This window comes from Quercus lobata, chromosome 2, assembly GCF_001633185.2.
Source record: "Quercus lobata isolate SW786 chromosome 2, ValleyOak3.0 Primary Assembly, whole genome shotgun sequence".
In the NCBI taxonomy this organism is placed as follows: domain Eukaryota; kingdom Viridiplantae; phylum Streptophyta; class Magnoliopsida; order Fagales; family Fagaceae; genus Quercus; species Quercus lobata.
In genome coordinates this window covers 98,476,161-98,494,907 of record NC_044905.1, presented here as the reverse complement: position 1 = coordinate 98,494,907, position 18,747 = coordinate 98,476,161, and the positions used below count along the sequence as shown (strand labels likewise).

The 18,747-nt window shown below is 37.5% G+C and overlaps 2 protein-coding genes across 2 annotated transcripts in view; one reads left to right on the top strand and one right to left on the bottom strand.

Annotated features, from left to right (window-relative positions):
- Window positions 1–3,226: 3,226 nt before the first annotated feature.
- On the bottom strand, window positions 3,227–11,145 carry LOC115977452 (1-acylglycerol-3-phosphate O-acyltransferase Pnpla3). The gene is made up of 7 exons (XM_031099300.1): window positions 10,525–11,145; window positions 9,617–9,760; window positions 7,951–8,023; window positions 7,116–7,221; window positions 6,927–7,023; window positions 3,855–3,950; window positions 3,227–3,780 (listed from the first exon to the last, which is right to left on the bottom strand). Exons 1-7 carry the CDS (start codon window positions 11,125–11,127, stop codon window positions 3,610–3,612), a joined length of 1,290 nt encoding a protein of 429 aa, XP_030955160.1. The 5' UTR covers window positions 11,128–11,145; the 3' UTR covers window positions 3,227–3,609.
- Window positions 11,146–17,294: 6,149 nt separating this feature from the next.
- LOC115974006 (phospholipase D delta-like) overlaps window positions 17,295–18,747 on the top strand; it is an 8,869-nt gene continuing 7,416 nt past the window's right edge. Inside the window, exons 1-3 of the mRNA XM_031094237.1 lie at window positions 17,295–17,447; window positions 18,031–18,201; window positions 18,418–18,534. Coding sequence (XP_030950097.1) covers window positions 17,295–17,447; window positions 18,031–18,201; window positions 18,418–18,534 — 441 coding nt within the window. The remainder of the gene's footprint in view (window positions 17,448–18,030; window positions 18,202–18,417; window positions 18,535–18,747) is intronic.

Sequence of the window (18,747 nt, the reverse complement as noted above, 5' to 3'; positions counted from 1 at the left end):
GAGGATTATGGCCAAAGTTCAACAAAATAGACTTTGGGTACCGCCGAGGGTAGTTCAGTCCTCGGCAGACCCAAAGTTCCCCCTCGTAAAGAAGGGTAAAAATGGTATAAAATTGAAACTCAGAAAAAAGATCTAAAATATCCGGGAAAAGCTGCGGTTATTATCATTTAATGTTTTGAACCCGACAGGGCCGCATTCTTTGGCTTTTACAACCACCCCCAATGACTTTGGGGGATAGACTGATGGGACAAGTATCAGCCTTGGAAAGATTGACCCTACACGTGGATGAAGGATAAATGGATACAGGCGAGTATAAAAGGAAAACTAAGTAATCTTGGGAAGGGGCTGGGAAAAAATGGCCAAGAAACGAGAGCCTCCCAGCCCACCTCCATGAGAAGTACTCTAGGGGTGACGATCATTTAACCTTGTATGAACCCCCTGAAAAACCCACCGCCTATCGATCAAGGCCTAGCCTTTCAAACCCACGCTCTACAAATGATATTGTTAGGGCCGTTTTACGTGCGAACCCGACACTGTTACGGTCCGCCACGAATCGTGACCCTACAAGTAATAATTTTGCATCTAAAACAAGATAATATAATTTAAATAATGTTTTATTTTTTAAAAAGTCATTTAAATATATTAAAGGACTCAATTTCAATTTTCGTCTTAAACCCTCAAATACACTAAAAACTTGTTTGAATGGATGGAGAATAAAGGGGAGTAGAGTAGAGGGAGGGAGAATAAGTTAAATTATCTTATTTGGATGTTTTTTAAGGGAGGAGGTGGAGATATTTGGAGGATTCTAACTACTTCTAATCCCTCATTTTTAATTCTCCCAAAATTGGAGAGATTTTGAGAGAGAGTAGAGTATAGAAATGTTTGACCAAATAAATTACCAAATTTACCCTTACAATATTTACAAAATTACAAATTATAAAAATGCTAATTATTCCCCTCTTTTACTTAAATTTTAAAAACATCTAAATAATGTGGAGAATAACCATTCTCCTCCACTCTCTTTTTCACTACTATTCTCCTTCTCTCTATTTCCTACTCTCTTCTCTCTCTCTAAACTTTCAAACATAGTATAAGCCGCCCTGGTTGATCTTTTCAAGAAATATGCGGATGTGGCATGGGAAGGGAATATTAAAACTCCAAAATACATACTAATTGATCTTTTCAAGCAATATGCGGGTGTGGCATGGGAAGGGAATAGTACAACTCCAAAATACGTACTAATTAAGTAGTCAAAGCCATGTATATTGCTACAAATCATATCGTCAACAATGATCATGAATATGAATAGTTCAAATCATGACTTGTATATATCTTTTGGAATATGAATAGTTCAAATCATGACTTGTATATATCTTTTGGAAGACTGAACAAAAAGACAACATCATCTGTGGCGTGATCACTTTTTCTCCTCATGTACAGTCTCTATTCTAGAAGAATGATTATCTTCTCAAATAACATTGTAACAGATGGCAGAATAATTCCATCATTTTCACGTTATCGATCACTGTCTCACTGTCTCCTTTGTATTTATGTTTTCTTCTAGTTATTTCCATTTGAAGTTTAGCAGTACTAAGCCTGTGCAGGAACATGGGTTTGCATTATTACAAACAGTACGTACCAACCTTAGCATATATCGAAAACTTTTCCTCGTTCTTTCAGAAAGCAGAACTCCAAATATAAGGGACTTTTCTTGATTTGAAATCCCACATTGATTAAAATAATGAGATGTAGTAGTTTCAATGTAAAAGTGTTGGCCGCAAATTGTTAAGAATACTAGAATAGTAGTGAGATGTGCCAATCACATCTATAGAGTAATAGGGAAGGAGGTGATATCTTATGTATCACATGCATGTAACATCTTAACAATATTAACGTTTTTTTTTTCATTTTTTTAATAATAAAAATTTAACAATCCTTTAGAAGAAATCTATGAAGTTTGCTTATGAATAAAATCTTGTATGCACGGATCTTATAAGACCAATGTCTCACTGACATGTGGGTCATGTGAGATCCACATGTCAGTGAGACATTAGTCTCATTAGACTGATACAAAAAATACTATCTTCCCCTCACGCGAGTGTGTGAGAATAACTTTTTCTGTCTCCTCTGCATACATCCTTTGTGATAGCTCATTGAGATAGGTGGGTTGGGTAAAGGTGAACTTGGGCCCTTGGCACCTTTGAAAGAGATTGGCAAAGAAATTATATGCCGGTCTAGCCTTGGGCATGGATCAAGGTACTGAACTATAAGGCATGATTCATTTGAGGAATGTCATGAGGATTGTGGCTTAAAGGGATTATGAGGTGAAGGATGTTTGGAAGTGGGAGGCCATTGAAGAGTCTTTTTTCCCTGATTGGTGTCCTTGGCACCATATGAGTTAAAAAAAAAAGTGTTATAAGGTGTTTATCCGCGTGACACATAACTGTCCTAGAACAAATGACAAGTGTCATTAGATCCTTAAGGGTTAGATTTAGATTTTCTAGGAATCTCTACATATAAGTAGAAGCAGATTTAGCTTCATTTATAAGATCACATCTACCCATGCACATGTTCTAGCCCATCCCAAGTCATGCAAACACACCTCGCAGCCCAAGCAAATACCCACAGCCTACACAACATTATACCATCTATAAGAAAGCAAACCTACTTGGCCAAACAGCCCATGTCCAATCTTGTGTTTCCCATATTGAACCAACCTACTACACACTGTCCAACCTACTGGGCCAAACAGCCCATGTCCAATCTTGTTTTTCCCACATTGAACCAATATACTACACACTCAAACAGTTCAAACCTTCGTTAGTCGTTACACAACCCGCACAACAACTAGCTCATGGTCAAGCCTATGTAAGGTTGCTATGGCTCACCGCTGCACATACCACCTACAAAACACACTGCTTGCAACATACAAGGCTGAGACCACAAACCATCACATTCACAAGGCCAATAACATACTGCCAGCTTAGCCTACTTGTGTAGTCACGCACCACCAAAAGGGTCAACACAACCTACTCAACCCATGGCCTGCTTCCCTCATGACCATATATTTGAGTGGTTAACATGAGTGCAAGATGCCACCACATGCAGTCACTCATTCTTGAGGATCAAGTGTCTTAACGCACAACTAGTTCAACAAGCTGAAGTAATCAATAGAAGGTTTTTTTTTTTTTTTTTTTTTTTTTTTTAACATACAGAAACAACAGAATGGGAGAATGTTTCTGTTTGTTTTAGAATTGTATGTATACAAATTACAAAGACCCTCTTAAAATTCAATCAAGAATATTGTACTCTTGAATGGAGATAAAGTTCACTTGTGACGAAAATAAAGATTGAAATTGAACTATTCTTATTAATCTCATATAAACTATTCTATGGCTTTTCCTATTTTATTGTCCCGACTTTACAATCTTATTATACAATATGTGGTACTATACCAGAGAATGCTCATTCTGTCCTCTATAAATAAGCACTGTACTGCAACAGGAATACTAGCCTCTGGAACCTGCCACTTGATAATGTAATAACAGGATCCAAAAGGTTGGAGAGGAACCCCCTGATGATCTCATACATCTTCTATATCAATCACTATCATGAAGAGGGAAGGCCATTTCCAACTAAGGAGTCGTTATCTTCAACTACATCTTCAACTAAATCTTCGACTGGGTTCTCTTCTGCCCAAACAGCCGCATCTTGATACCCAAGCAGGAAGAGCCGGTCTAAAACATGATCTTCTGCTGGCTCAAGTGCCCAATTGAAAAGCTGAAATGGACAGAATGTTCATTGACTTATTCACTGAAAAAATGGAGCACTCAATTAAAGAGCTAAAAGACTACCTCTCGGGGGCTGGCCCTATCTTCAGGATTACAGTCTGGACTGATCCCAATTCCTTGCAACCCCAATCGACTAGCTGGAAAAGCGCAAACACGAATCTGCGAAGCAACAAGGCTCAGTGATAGTACCTTCAGGAGTAACCTCAAAATTTGTGCTTGCACAAATGTATCTTGTTTAGTTCAATAATATTTTTTCAGGTGTCCTTACAAAAGTGAACTAGAGGCACCATGACAAGTTGAATAACTCTACTCTATTTTTGGTTTTTAAAGAGAACATGAAATCATTAAAATAAATGAATGCTGGTGCACATTATACAAAAATGCATACATTCTCACTTCATTTTTTTCCGATAAATCAGATGTATTATTGAAAATAAACCAGTTACAAACGGGACCTTTATTAGCCTCAAATTATCACAGGAAACCTGAGTAACAAGGTGCTAACAACTACACACACCAACTCAAAACATCAATGATGCAGGAAGCACAAAGAAATATTTATTTTTATTTAGTCTTATTTAAATTTGGAGTCAATTGTATTTTTATTGGTTAATTGTATTTTATTTTAGGTATTAGTGATTACTTAGGTTTATTAGTATTTTTATCCAATATCCTAGAGTCAAAGTTAATTTTTGTAATTCAATAATTGGGATTTCCCAAGTCATTTAGAATTATCATTCCTTAGTCAATTAGAATTAGGGTTTTGCTATGTCAGTTAGAATTAGGTTTAGTAGTCTACATAAGCATAGTTATTGTACTCCTATGGAGACAGATTATTTTGATGGAATAAAATCTCTTGAAATTTTCCAAATGGTCTGGTGTTAACTCTAGTCAATCCTAGTTGCTGACTCCTAGAGGTTCTCTTTTACTTGGTTTCGACTCCAAGCAAGTCTAGGTGCTAACTCTTAGGTTATAGCCTGTGTCTTTCTATTCATTAATTTTTGCATTCCATCGTTTTGGTGCTGTGTCAAGTATGTTGCTTCTTAGGAATCCACATCTTCTTTGCCTTACTTATCTGTTCATTCTTAAAGCTTGGGACCGCAGCTTTTTTAGCAAGAGAGCATATGTATTGCATTTAGCACACTTCAATGGAATCCAAGGTAATTGATTCCCAGCAAGATGACTTACCATCCCCCACACCAACTTCAATTTCCCCTAGGAATTCTGCATCCAAATCAATTTCCACCAATATCTGCGCAAATCCCAATCTTTTGTTAGTCTTTGCGATGGTGTCTACATATATGGGCTTTCCTACCCCACTAGCTGCATGACTCAGACAAGCTGGGTTCCAATATTAAATGGGTATCCTCAGATTCTTGATCCAGATCAGGATTATCTTTAGGGAAAGATCCATCAGGGGCATGCCTGGCTACCATTTGCACAGTATTAGAGGCTTTTTTGCCGTATGCCATACTCGCACCTCAGGAACATTATCCCTACTCCTTAGATCCTCAAATTTGAACAGGAATAACCATTCTCAAAAGACAATGTTTCCACCAAACCAAACTGGCTCCACAAAGCTTCCGACCATATGCTTGACCAGCATAAAAGGCAAAGGCTTCTAGAAATTGACCCACTAAACTTGTTTCCCACTTTGCTGTGCCGGCCTCAACACCTCCTATAGTGGTTTAAAAATCACTTTTCAATCGACTTTAATTAGAGCATGATATTCCAGCTTTGAGTATCTCCTCTGTTCTTCCTTGAACAGAGTCAATTAGTCTTGTTCTTGCTAAATCACAGGCCTAGAGTTTGTTACTGGTTCTAACCCACCCAGTGAAGCCAAAGGCACTTCAGGCAAGTGCCTAGGCCAGTTTGTTGCTAAATAATTACAGGCTTAGAGTTTGTTACTATGCCCAAATCCAAACTCACCCAAAGTATTATGAGCCTCCTCAGCTGTAGATTGTCCATATCATCCCCATTTGTTACATAGGCTAGGTCATTACCAACTGCCAAAACAGAATTTCTTGCTAATTTACCAGTTTTAACAAGCATGTGTGCTCCACTCATCATCTTCACCAGTTCTTGATCTTCAACACTCAAGAAGTAAACATGGCAGATATTCAATTACAATGGGCATGTTCAAGGAAACACATTCCACTCGTCCCCAATCTTGAACATCCTCTTGACTTTCTCCATGTGGTAGATTATTACAAGAGATCGCCTTTACCTCACTTCCAACCTTAAGGCTCTTTTCTGCAGTCCCTAACACATCACTGTCAGTATTAGTCTCCAATGCTCTGAATTTGCACTCCTTCCCTTCCTTGGCCTCACTAATATCTACTAGTGCCCAAGCACTAAATGATACCCAATATGTCTTCCAGATTCACCACGACCTCTTCTACCACGTTTCACCATCTCCAACCTAATCTATCAGTTCCCCAGCAGGGGAGAATCTCCCTCAATGAGAAAATCAAATCTTCTTAAACGCAAATCACAATACTGTACTCTATCTAAAGATTGTGAAAGGTATCAAGAAAGCTTCAGATGGATTCCATGCATAAGTTAGACCTTGCTAACTTGAGCTCATCCCAAACATCTTACAATACCAAATCCGTTTAAATCCTTCCAAATATGGCTTGGCTAGTTCTTCATCAATTGCTGCTAATTGCTAAATCCAATAAGCAGAATGTATTGGCCAACTTTGGTGTTAGTTTTGTAAGTGATAATGAAGGAGAGAGCCTAAGATCACCACTTCACAATGTTTTGCAAAGAATAAATTCAATTCCATCACCACAGAATATGAAGAATGGACATGGAAAAACTAAGTCAAATTAGTCAAAAGCTTTCTGAAAAAATCCCAAAGGAGAATCACCACTGGTCTGCTACTGTTGCACATTTTCCCAAACATGCCCTCTGCTACTGTTCAGAGATAACTAAAACAGGACATAATTAATTTATACAAGAGTGGAGGGCAAAGCACGATGCTGGTTTTACATAATTAATTTATGCAACCACATGGATTAAATGCAATGAAGCTACAATTTTGTAAGGTGCATCAGTGTATTAAACATACAGTTTTTCAACTTAAGAACAAAACCATGAGTCATAACAAGTTAAATCATCTCAAGCAAATACCGTCTGTGCAGCAGATGTCGGTGGCATAAACAACGTCAATCCCCCATCAATGCAAAGTCTGTTTCGAAACAATGTAGCTGGTCTTGGTGCAAGATATCTGCACAGAAGTATATTTTCAGGTCTATCACATTATATGTACTAATACAATAGCAAACATTTGAAATATAAATTGGTATTTTAACAAATCACCCTGGAATAAAGGAAGAAGTGAAAACTGCATTGATGACATCTTCCTTGGAATCGAACGTATCCACCAACAAGCCCCTAGGCCTCCAAAGAATCTGGGTTACAGCAACTGCAACAAAAGAGATCTAATAAGAAGTGGCACATAGAAGTGAATTGAAAAGTCTTCTCTCTTTTTTTTTTTTTTGGAAACAGCAATAGACCTCCTCCAGGTTTTATGTCATCTGACAACACACAGCCCTTCCAACAAATCAGCTTTGTTCAAAGCAATTAATCTACTATTTTTATGCTCACCATATTCAATTTTTTTTAATGACTACGCTGCCTTCATTGTATTATGCATAAGGAAACTGCTCCCTCCTACAAAGTACAAACATAATATTCCTCTTTGGCAAACCCTACAAATTTAAAATATTTTTTTAAAAAAATACTCATTGAATAATCCCTTTTTTTTGGTAGGTACATATGGGGGAGGGGGAGGTAGAGGGGGAACGGGAGGTGGGGATAGAATAATCTTCAAATATATTTTTTAATGAATGATTATTCATTATTTTATTTTTTTTTTCAGCTAAAAATCTCTATATTTGCAGATTTGGTATGAGTGATCTGCTAGTTTTATCAGTGTTCATATATTCCTTTCTTTGTAGACTTGATTGATTATTTGAATTTTAGCTTGTTTTTCTTAAGAGGGATTCTATTTCACTGCTTCTAAGAATGGATTTCCTCTCTTTCCAATGAAATTTTTTTAGTAATCAAAGAGATAAAGAGTTCCCCACTAGTAAACATCTGTATACACAAATCATATTATGCACATTTAAGGAAGCAAAAGAACCATTCTTACCACGAACCCTCCCGGTGGACCTAATATGAACATCATCTGGCAGAAACTTATCAAGAACATCTCGAAGAACAGCCTATGCAAAGAAAAATTGGACAAAATTAAGAATGCTTGGAATTTAAGCAAAAGATTTATTTATGATATTAAGTTGGCTCTCTCATTTTCCACAGTGCTGTTAGTTCATAGAGCCATAAGATCACAAATTTGAAAAGAAAAGCCAAAACTCAACTTTGTATCACCACATTCCCAAAAAATAAAAAAATAAAATAAAATTATTTGATAATTGCTTTAGTTTAATTAAAAAATAAAAATAAGAAGAAGGTAGTAAATACCCAAAAGACAATAGAAAGTCTAAATTGCAAATCAAGCCATAGGAAAGAGGACTTGCACCCAATTTCAAGTCTCAAGTTTTTAAAGATATACCCTTTTGTCTGTGATTTCATGTCTATTACTTCATTATGCCTAGATGTCATTGAGTCTGTGTTAAATCTAAAACTATGGAATCTAATCCATAAACTGTTTACATTTCAGATTATTAGAATCCTAGTTGGTCCGCTAGTTTGAAAGATGATAATATATTTCAGTTTAGGGAGGTCAAAAACATAGATGACAATGGTCTATCAATGCCTAGCCCTGCATTGAGCTTTTTACCTTATTTTAAGGAAAAATGAAAAACATAAGTATTTTTTTTTCTAATGCCTAGTTCATTGACTCTTCATATGAAATAATAATAAAAATAAAAATAATAAAAATAATAATAATAATTATTATTATTATTATTATTATTATTATTATAATAATAAAGACCTTACTAGAAACTACATCAAGATGCTCAACAGAGGTGAGGCACTTCCCATACCAAGGAAAAAAAAAAACATTACATTTTTATAGAGTAGTTTTTTTTTTTTTTTTTTTTTTTTTTTTTTTTTTAATAAGTACTTTTATAGAGTAGTTTCCAAGTCCCATACAAACTCAACTAACAAAGACTTCCGACATTTTGTAGTCAGATACAAAAGCTATGCAATTAACATTCTTAAATATTGATTGCTGACTGGATGAACATTGTCATGCCAAGAACACAATGACAATAAAATCAAGAATGATTCACAGAGCCTATTCTCAAGACATATTCCAACCTGTTACTAAATAAAAAAAGGACAAATCCCAACCATTGAAACTGCTAAACTCACTATAGGATATATCAGGACATCTTGTTGTGTAGCTGCATATCTTACTGTAATTAAATTCAAATTGATTGTAATACTGCAGAAAAAGTGGACATAATCTCTAGGTCCTAAAGATATGAACAAGTGTACTCTAAATTGATAAAAGTTTTGTACCAATGAAGGTTTGGAAAGTGTTAAAGCTTGAAAATCAGTTACTGACATGCACACTCACGTTGATAAAGTGCAAAGAGTATACATCTGACATCAACAATATTTGAATTCCACTACAAAGATGGATATCAATGTTGGACCACATTAACTTGAAGTACTAAGGATTACATCTCAATTCTTTATCTAGGCAACCATTTACCACTATCTTTTCTTTTCTTTTCTTTTCTTTTTTTGATAAGTAACCATTTACCACTCTCTTCAAACATGAAAGAATATAAGATTTTACTCAATTGAGATATATCAGTATTGAACTAAGTGGAGTAGAGGCATACCCCAAGCCGAAATGCAGTCCCTCTATTCCGGCAATCTTCAGCCAGGATTTTGGTAGCTTTCAAGGCCTCTTCCATACTTGCTCCAGAGGCAATCACCGCACAGACTATTGCACCAGCTGAGGAACCAGCTAATGGCGTGGTCTCCTGAGTCAGAGTATACATTCCAGTTATGAATATAAAGACTTGACCAAACGATTATATTGTTCATTTTCTATGAAGATAATGATTAAGATTGTTGTTGTTGTCGAGGAATAAAAAAATAAAAAGTAAAGAAACAAAATTCAAAAAAGCATAACACAAGCACACTCTAATAAAGTCTAATCTCATATAGTCACTAATACATTCAAACTCTCAGCAATTACACTAATCGCTTGTAATGTATACATACATCAATAAGTCTAAAGACAACATTTTTCCACAACTATTAATGTTGCTCCAATCATAACTCGTCACCTCATTAAGTCGTGTAATATGTTGTGTCCCTAGCTTTAATCTACATACATACATTCATAAAAATGCTAACTTCCACTTCAAAGCTCACATATACCCTCAACAACCATATTAAATCAACAGACATCACTTGTTTTGTCACGCACTGCCAGACAATAAGTCGAAGGACACAACAAATTCCACAACTTTTTTCAAAAACTGCTGAATTGACAATCACATTTGTGATTGGTGTATACCGAAAGTGACTTCAGCAGTTGTCCTATTTGAAAGTTGCTTTACACTAATCACAATTTGCTATCTCAAAGGAGTTGTGCATAACAAACCAAAAATAATAATAATAAACATAAACATAAAACTTAGTACCCATTTGTTGCATTGTTCAATTTCGACGATATTAGGCAAAAAAAAAAAAAAAAAAAAATCTTTTTATTAAAATTAGACATGACACAATGACAAACCTTGATATAACCCTTTTCAATGAGGAACTGAGCGACACCGAGATGGTAAGGAAACAAGAGCCCAGCAGCAGAGAAACTAAACCCAGGACTCGTAACGACACGTCGTTGACGCTCAGCTTCCACGTCCTTCACTCTCTGCTCCCAAACGACGTCGGGTTCAATCTCATCCTCCATCACAGCCCCAATCCTCTCCTTACTACTACTACTACCATTCGCATAAAACCCACTCCCATTCAAGTCCTCAAACATGGCCACCGAACCCACCTCCCCATTCGGGGCCTTATTGGGCCCTCTCCGTATGAAGAGCCGTGACGCCAGGCCCAAGAAGAGCTCGCCGGTGGCGACGGCGAACGACTTCTTCTCGGTGGCGGCGAGGTCGGTGGGCTTGGAAGACGAATTGTTGTTGTTGTTGTTGTTTTTGGTGAAGGAGAGGATTTGGGTGCGGCGAGAGATGGTGCGGCGGTGGGTGAAGTTAGGGTTTGGGGAAGAAAGGAAAGAAGGGTTGGAGGGTGAGAGTAAGAGAGAAGAGAGGGAGGGAGCCATGAAACTTGGAGAAGAAAGTCTGCTGGCTCCTCTACAGAAACGAAGTGAAAAGTAATGCATTTTTAACTTCACTTTGGCTCTTCTTCTTTCTCTCCTTTTTTATTATTATTATTTTTTATTTTCTTCTTTTTAGGTAAGGCTTTTATTTTTAAGGCCAAAATATAAATTAGATCTTCAAAATCTGGGGGATTGTTATTTTAGTTCTGAAAATTCTATTTTTGTAATCCATCAATTTTTAAAAAAAAAAAACTTTACCAATTGAGCACTTGGAAAAAATTTTCATTAATGACAGTGACAGCAAATATGAGTTTACAATATCAAAATGACAAAAATTAAACTTAAATTCTCAAAGTGATAATTGACTAAATTTAAAGAATGTAATTTGCTATATTTTTTAAGAGTAATGATACAGACACAAATTATTTTATAATATTTTTATAAAATGTTGATGTGACAAATTCTTACTAGTTTTAGTATGAGCCCATAACTACCATCACATTTTTATTTATAATAACTATTTAGAAAATACTAAAACCACATCAGCAGTTTGTGAAAATGTTGTAAAATAACTTGTGTATGTAACATTACTCAATTTTTTAAAGAAGCTTTAAATGTTTTTTATATTAAAAAAAAAAATGTATTAATTAACAACAGTTATGGACAGAAGGACTTATGGAGTAACATACTAATAGCAAATGCTACCCCAACTTACTTAAAACGAAAATAATCATTTTAAGTACCTTAGTTGGCCATTTTTGCTAAATTTGAGTTTTTAAAATTATTTTGTTATAAAACCTTTATCACAACTTATTTAGTTATATAATCTCATTTTGAAACTCAATTGTCTAAAAAGTTGATTTTCAACATGAAACTTGATTTCGCCAAAATCAAGTTCTCTACAATTTAGCGGAACTTTTAACTCAAGTTTTGAGAAAAATTGAGTTTCACGTTTGTCACATATAACTAAATTTCATAGAACTCCACTTTAGTGAAACTGACTTTGAACTTAATTTTGAGAAAGTCAAGTTCTTAAAAGAGACTACATTACTAAATAAGTTTAGTACATAGGCTTTTTAACAAAAATAGTTTTCAAAAACAAAATATTTAGTATTTTTTATACTAAATAAAAAATAAATAAAAAACCACCTTAGTGGGTAGGTGTATGGCTTGAAGTATTTATTATCATACTCAAGTTTGACCCCACTCCTCCCTCCCAAATTATTATTTTTTCTAAAAAATTTATAAGACCAAAACGACAAAAATAAATTTATAGGAGTAAAATAATAATTAATCAATTTAGATGGTATAATTTTATATTATTTTATTTCAATTTTTCATTCTCTATCAAGGTTTTGAAACAATCACTCCAAATAAGGAATTTTAACTTAGTAGTGTTTATTTAACAAAAATTCTAAAACCACATAAAATATCACAACTATCCACATGGCAAACTGTGAGTAGTGGAGAAAAAGTGGTAGATTCATATGAAAATAACAAATAACTAGTTACAATTTGAGACGTAAGATAATTGTGGTAGAAATTGTAGCAAAAATTATAGTATTTTATATGGTACTATAACTACTCTTTATTTATAGCTTGCAGTATTTCCAAAGTCCTAAAACTGAGGATACAAACGTCAAAAGCTTTGTAGTTGAATTGGTATCTCCCCATGCACAAAATGCTTGGGAGTCTAGGGGAAAAGGATTCGAGCTGCAGCATGTTGTAATTATTTCAAAAAAAAAAAAAAAAAAACTGAGGATACAAACAGTCAAATTGAAAAAGTACATACCAAAAGTTCTATCCATAATTGCAACTACCAAACTTTCAAATCTCTCTCTCTCTCTCTCTCTCTCTTCTCTCTCTTCTCTCTCTCTCTCTATATATATATATATATATATAAAGGTTGAGTTCAAGTTATACTTGGTCCTTCTCAAAAAAAAAAAAAAAAGGTACATTTAGTGTAATTCTAAACAATGTTACACCACCCAATAACTTAATATAGAATTTATTGAAAATCTCATCATTGAATTATATGTTCTATATGTTATTAACATTCATGCCAATTTTCATACTAATAACTTAACATTAATGCATAAAAAATGAGTTTATGATCGAATAGTAAAAAACATCCAATTGACATGAAAATTGGCAAGAATATTAAGAAAATATAGAATATGTAATTTAACGATAGAATTTTCAAAATATGAATTCTATATCAAATTATTGGGTAGTGTAATATTATTTAGAGTTAGACTTTGTGTAATTTGAATCCAATCTTCTATATGTTCTTAACATTCTTGGCAATTTTCATTTCAATTAGATGTTATTTACCATTCGATCCATAAAGTCATCTTTTATGCATTATTTTAAACTACAAAAATGTGAATTTAAAAAATTAATTGATGCCATGGCTATTAATCTTTGATTACTTTGAAATTATGCAAGTATAGAGAATATACAAAGATAGTATAATCTAATGGTGGATTTGTCAACATTCACATCCAATTAAAAAACATAAAGTGATGTAACATTGCTTACAGTTACATTAGGTGTAACTTGAACCCAATTTTATATATATGACTTAAACTCAGCAATGTACAGTAAAGCTCAACAGAAAATATTTATATACTATATATGATTAATTAATAAATATAAATTAAAAAAATTAAATTAATGATTTTGTAGACAAGAACTTGTTTAATATAATTAGTAGTTTAGAACTTATTTGGAGAAGAGTAAAGCTAGAATAAAAATTTATTAAGTATAGTGGATTATGTGGAAAAAAATGTGAGCCAGGCTTCCTTTTGTCATTATCTGACTTGTTACCTAATAAATTAACTTCAGGAATTTTCTATTTCTTCCGGTTCTTCCCAATCCAAGAAAAAAAATTGTTTTTTTTTTCTTTCTTTTTTTTAAACTTATGTTCAGGTTTACGGTTTTGTTTATGTTTGGACATGTTTTTTGGAAATATTTTATTGTTGTGTTTGTATGGCTTTTGCCGGGAGGGTGGTCAAGGCCGTTTGTGTGAATTTTGTTTTTTTTTTTGGTTATTTTATTTGCAACAAGAAAGGTGTGAAACTGTGAATCTGTTTTCACTTTTCAAAAAACAATAAAGTAATTGAATATATGTATGGCTTTCGCCGGGAGGGTGGTCAAGGCCGTTTGTGTGAATTTTGTCTTTTTTGGTTATTTTATTTGCAACAAGAAAGGTGTGAAACTGTGAATCTGTTTTCACTTTTCAAAAAACAATAAAGTAATTGAATATATGATAGTGTGCTCGGACTTTTTTGAGCTCGGAGTTGTGGAGACTTACCATAGGCTTTATTACATGTGTAAAAACTCGAGTATCAAACATGAAAATCTCTCAAGTCTCACTGCTGAAATGATCCACAAGAATTGGGTTTTTCTGGCATTTGGCATAATTTTCGGAACAATTTTATTAGTTGGCATATTTTATAAACATATTTGTAAACTCGAGATTACTTAAGGCTACACTTTCATGTGCGGCAAGAGCTGACGTGGACTACCTACTGGCCATTTAGTAGCCATTTGCATGCCAAGGTGCTAGTGCAGTGTAATTTGCTAATTGAAAATAATCAAAGTGATAATTGACTAAATTTAAAAAATGTAATTTGCTATATTTTTTAAAGAAGCTTTAATTGTTTTTAATATTTAAAAAGAAAATTTTATTAATTAACAAGAGTTATGGACAGAAGGACTTATGGGGGTAACATACTAATAGCAAATGCTACCCCAACTTACTTATTTAAAATGAAAATAATCATTTTCAGTATCTTAGTTGGCCTTTTTTTGCTAAATATTTGAGTTTTTAAAATTATTTTGTTATAAAACCTTTATTGCAACTGTGGTTGCACGATTTTCCTGGTCCAAATTCGATTGATCAGGCCCTGGCCCAAAGCGCAACCCACAATAAATATTTGTAGAGGATGGGTCAAAAAACTTGGTCTCAGTGAGTCTATTCGGTCTGATATATGGATAGCATTGTTGCAGAAAATAAAAACACCAGAATGGATCTCTCACGTATAAGTTTATTTCTTCAGTTCCTCATACAGAATTTTTTGTCCCCTTCTTTGAGGGACTCCACTACATTATATAGTTCCCTTCCTCTCATCTCAACCTTACACCTGTTGATCATCTAAGCATCTACTTGAGTGCCTGTCCCATCAGACGCCCTCATCTCTCCCCATGTGAGTTGCAAAGGCCAAGGCGGTACTGTTCAGGGGTCATTTCCTCATTAATGCGGCCAAGAGGGTGGTTGGGGCGCAATTAATGTGGTGGTAGCTCTCCCTGGGATATTTTGGATTTTATTCATTTTATATGTTGAGAGGGTGAACTGAGTTGGCTGGGGAGAGTTCCCCGTCTGGACTTCGTGACGTCCGAGGAGGAGTTACTCCTCGGAAAGGTTACCTCCTCGTTATTGGGATTGAATAGTGCTTCATGTGTGGTTTCTCTTCGGGCAGGACGCTCCTCGGACGGGCCTGATTTTGGAGTAGCCCATTATTTCTGGGCCGGGCCCCACAATAGCCCCTCAAAACTCCGGTTTCTATCTCATTCTGAGGAGGAGAAAACGGGGTTTTGATGTTTGGGAGAGGACGGAAATAAGGAGAGCGTGTGGCGCGCGTGCGGTCCGTTACTTTTGATGCGCTACAATTTACGAGGCGCGGCCATTAACTTCTGGAGGCGTTATGTTCCCTCATCCAACGGTGTGGCGTAGATCGAACGGCCATCGTTTATTCTCGCGTTTTTAGGCAGGAGCGATCTTTTCTCTCACGTCCTGGCTATATAAGACGTCAGAGGGGTTCAGTTTCTTCTTTTTATCTGCATTTCGTAAACCTCAGAGGACTCCAGAGAACCCCATCGAATCCCAGAGATATACCAGCACTTGCGTCCGTTACGCCACCGTAGCCGTTTTCTGTGAAGCGTTTCGTCCACGAGAGATTTCTAGGCGTCCCGTCGAGCGTTTTGCGGAAGTACCGGTACGTTTTGTTCATCTCGCCGTTTCAATTCCCTCCTCGGACTCTACTTTTCTTCTTAGTTTTTACTTTCGTTTCTCCAGTTCAGTTCTGATGGGTAGATTTGAGAAATTAGTAAAAACTTCAGCCGCTATGGAAGCCTTTAGGGCAAAATACCACATTCCCCCGGGGGTTGGGCTGCGGTACTGTCCTCTTGAAGGAGTATTGACAGATAGGCGTGAGGGAGAAGTCGTTATCCCCATGATTGCTTTCATAGAGGGAGGGATGACACTTCCCATGCGTAGGATTACAAGGGAGTACTTGTTCAACCATAGGTTGACGCCATATCAGTGTGCCCCGAATATGTTCAAGATTCTAGGCTGTGTAGATGTCTTAAACGAGCGGATGAATCTGGGCCTTACTTGGCACGATGTGGCTTATCTGTACGAATGTCATCGCCTCGGGGATGAGGGGTATTATCTTAAATCCCGGAACGAGGGCGTTAGGTTGATCTCTTGTCTCCCAATATCCAATAAGACAGTGAAGAATGATTTCCTTATTGCTTCTGGGGAGTGGTTCGACGGTATTCATTGTCCAACTCGGGCAGGAAACCCAGGTGCGGCGTCTCTAGGATCGGTCCCTTTTGTGATAGGATTTAGCATTGAGGGGTTACATTTTTTGCTTTCCTTATAATTGGAAGATTTCGTGAACTAATCCCCTTTTCCTTGATTGTTTGCAGATAAAATTCACGTCGCCCCTCGGTTGAACTTTGTGAACGTGCCAGCGTTGAACTACCTTCTTAGGTCGGAGATCTACATTTCCGAGGACGGGCAGTTGCGTGCTGCCCATCTGGTTCTGAGCTATCAACCTCTGAGCAGCTCTTTCCAGGCTATTAGTCACGCCATAAGGGCTGGTAGTCCGAGGTTGGTTAGGATTGACGTGTCCAGGGACGGGTTCCTAGCTGAACACGATCTGCCACCAGTTGTGCTGCTCGGTGTTAGAGATCCCTACTTGGCAGAGCAGCTACCTCTGCCAAACGAGCCTGGTGCTGCTGTTCAGGTTGAAGAGGAAGCTGAATCATCTCATCTTTCCCTTGAGGCAGAGATAGACGAGTTTTATTTTGAGGAGGAAGTTCAGCAGACCCCCCTGGTGGAACTTTCCGATCCCGAAGGAGAGCGGGACCGACATTCTGCAGTTGGTGTTCCTTCCATCGTTATCTGTTTGGACGATACTTCGGGCGAAGAGATAGAGCCCATGGCAGGAAAAGGAAAAACTCTGAAGGAACTGATGGCCTCCCGAGGGAAAGGCCAGTCGTCGAAAGGACAGTCATCGAAAGCACCAACTCCACCACAGGGCAAGACCTTCCCTCCTGTGGCTCCTACGGACACCTCGGAGCTTGGCCTTAAGGTTAATCCCAACCTAAAGAAGAAAAGGCCGGCCGACACTCCTGAGGAGGGCGAGGTGGTTGCCCAGCCGACCAAGCAGCAAAAGACCACTCGCGCGCCAAGGAGCAGAAGGGGCAACTCCTCGGAGAGTCGGGACGAGGAGAATCTTGCGGAGGTACATGCTGCCCCGCGTGTATGGGGCCCCAGGTTAGAGTTGGATGGGGTGGCCATCCCCTACAATGCTTTGATCCGAGAGTACAACCGAGGCCGGGCGGGATACGTGGCCGAGGCCTTAGAGCAGCCCCTACTCCTTCCTCGGGATATGGAGGCTTATAGGCGGTTCTCTCAGCCTGAGATTTTCCTATCCCTCAAAAGGGATCTCGCGATGGTAAGTAATCCTTTTACTGTTTCATTGATCTATTTGACCTTGTTAGATTAAAGCAATCTTACTTCGTTTGTAGATTACTCAGTAGGTATTCGTGGCTGAGGAATTTTGCCGCGGCAACAGTAGTCGGGCTGAGGTCGAGACCCAGGCGCGGGCGGAGGTGGAGAAAACCTTGGGGTCCCTCCAGCACGATTACGCTGAACTCATGGACAAGTTCAAGGAGTCGGAGAACCGGCGCAAATCTGCAGATGCTGGTTTGAAGAATGTTGAGGCCCAGGCGGAGGACCAGCGCAAGGAGCTGTTCGCGACCCAGATCAACCTCGCCACCGAGAAACAGGCAGTGCAGGACCTCAAGACTGCTCTGCAAAAGGTCGAGGATGAGTTGCTGCGGGTCAAAGAGGAGGCCCAACTGATCCGAGAGGCCACAGAGGCTGAGAAGAGTGCCGCTCGCCAGCTCGGGGCCGAAGAGACGGAGGCTAGGCTATCCGAGGAGATCCCCGAGGTGTGCAGGGATTATTGCAGTATTTCATGGGCTCATGCTCTCGATGCTGCAGGAGTTCCTGCGGATTCAGCGCTAAGACTGCCCGAGAACATCTTCTATCCTCAGGAGATCCGAGAGAAGCTTGATGACGCCCAAATGGTTTCAGAGCAGGATCTGGCGACGCCTGATGCTGTCCTTGTGCCCGATATGGCGAAGGATCCCGTCGCAGACTCTACCATCGAGGTTCCGCCTCCTCAGCCCGAGCAGAAAGAAGATCCTCCTGCTGAGGCTTAGCCTTCTAGGCTTTTGATCTTTTTTTTTTTTTTTTTTTTTTTGACCGAGAGTTGTCCTGTTTTCCCGTTCTTTTGTAAGGACCTCTCTTTCTAATGTACTCGGAATATTAATATAAAATGTTCGTTTTGCTCACTATGGATGCACGTCAAGAGCGCTCTTCTT

Bases quoted from the DNA above. Each gene is read 5' to 3' on its own strand.
- LOC115977452 (XM_031099300.1), bottom strand. From the start codon at position 11,127: ATGCATTACTTTTCACTTCGTTTCTGTAGAGGAGCCAGCAGACTTTCT. The intron at 8,024-9,616 runs GTATGCCTCTAC...TTCTTTGCATAG, and splicing joins GGACTGCATTTCGGCTTGGG to GCTGTTCTTCGAGATGTTCT. The intron at 3,781-3,854 runs GTAGTCTTTTAG...TGTCCATTTCAG, and splicing joins ATAGGGCCAGCCCCCGAGAG to CTTTTCAATTGGGCACTTGA.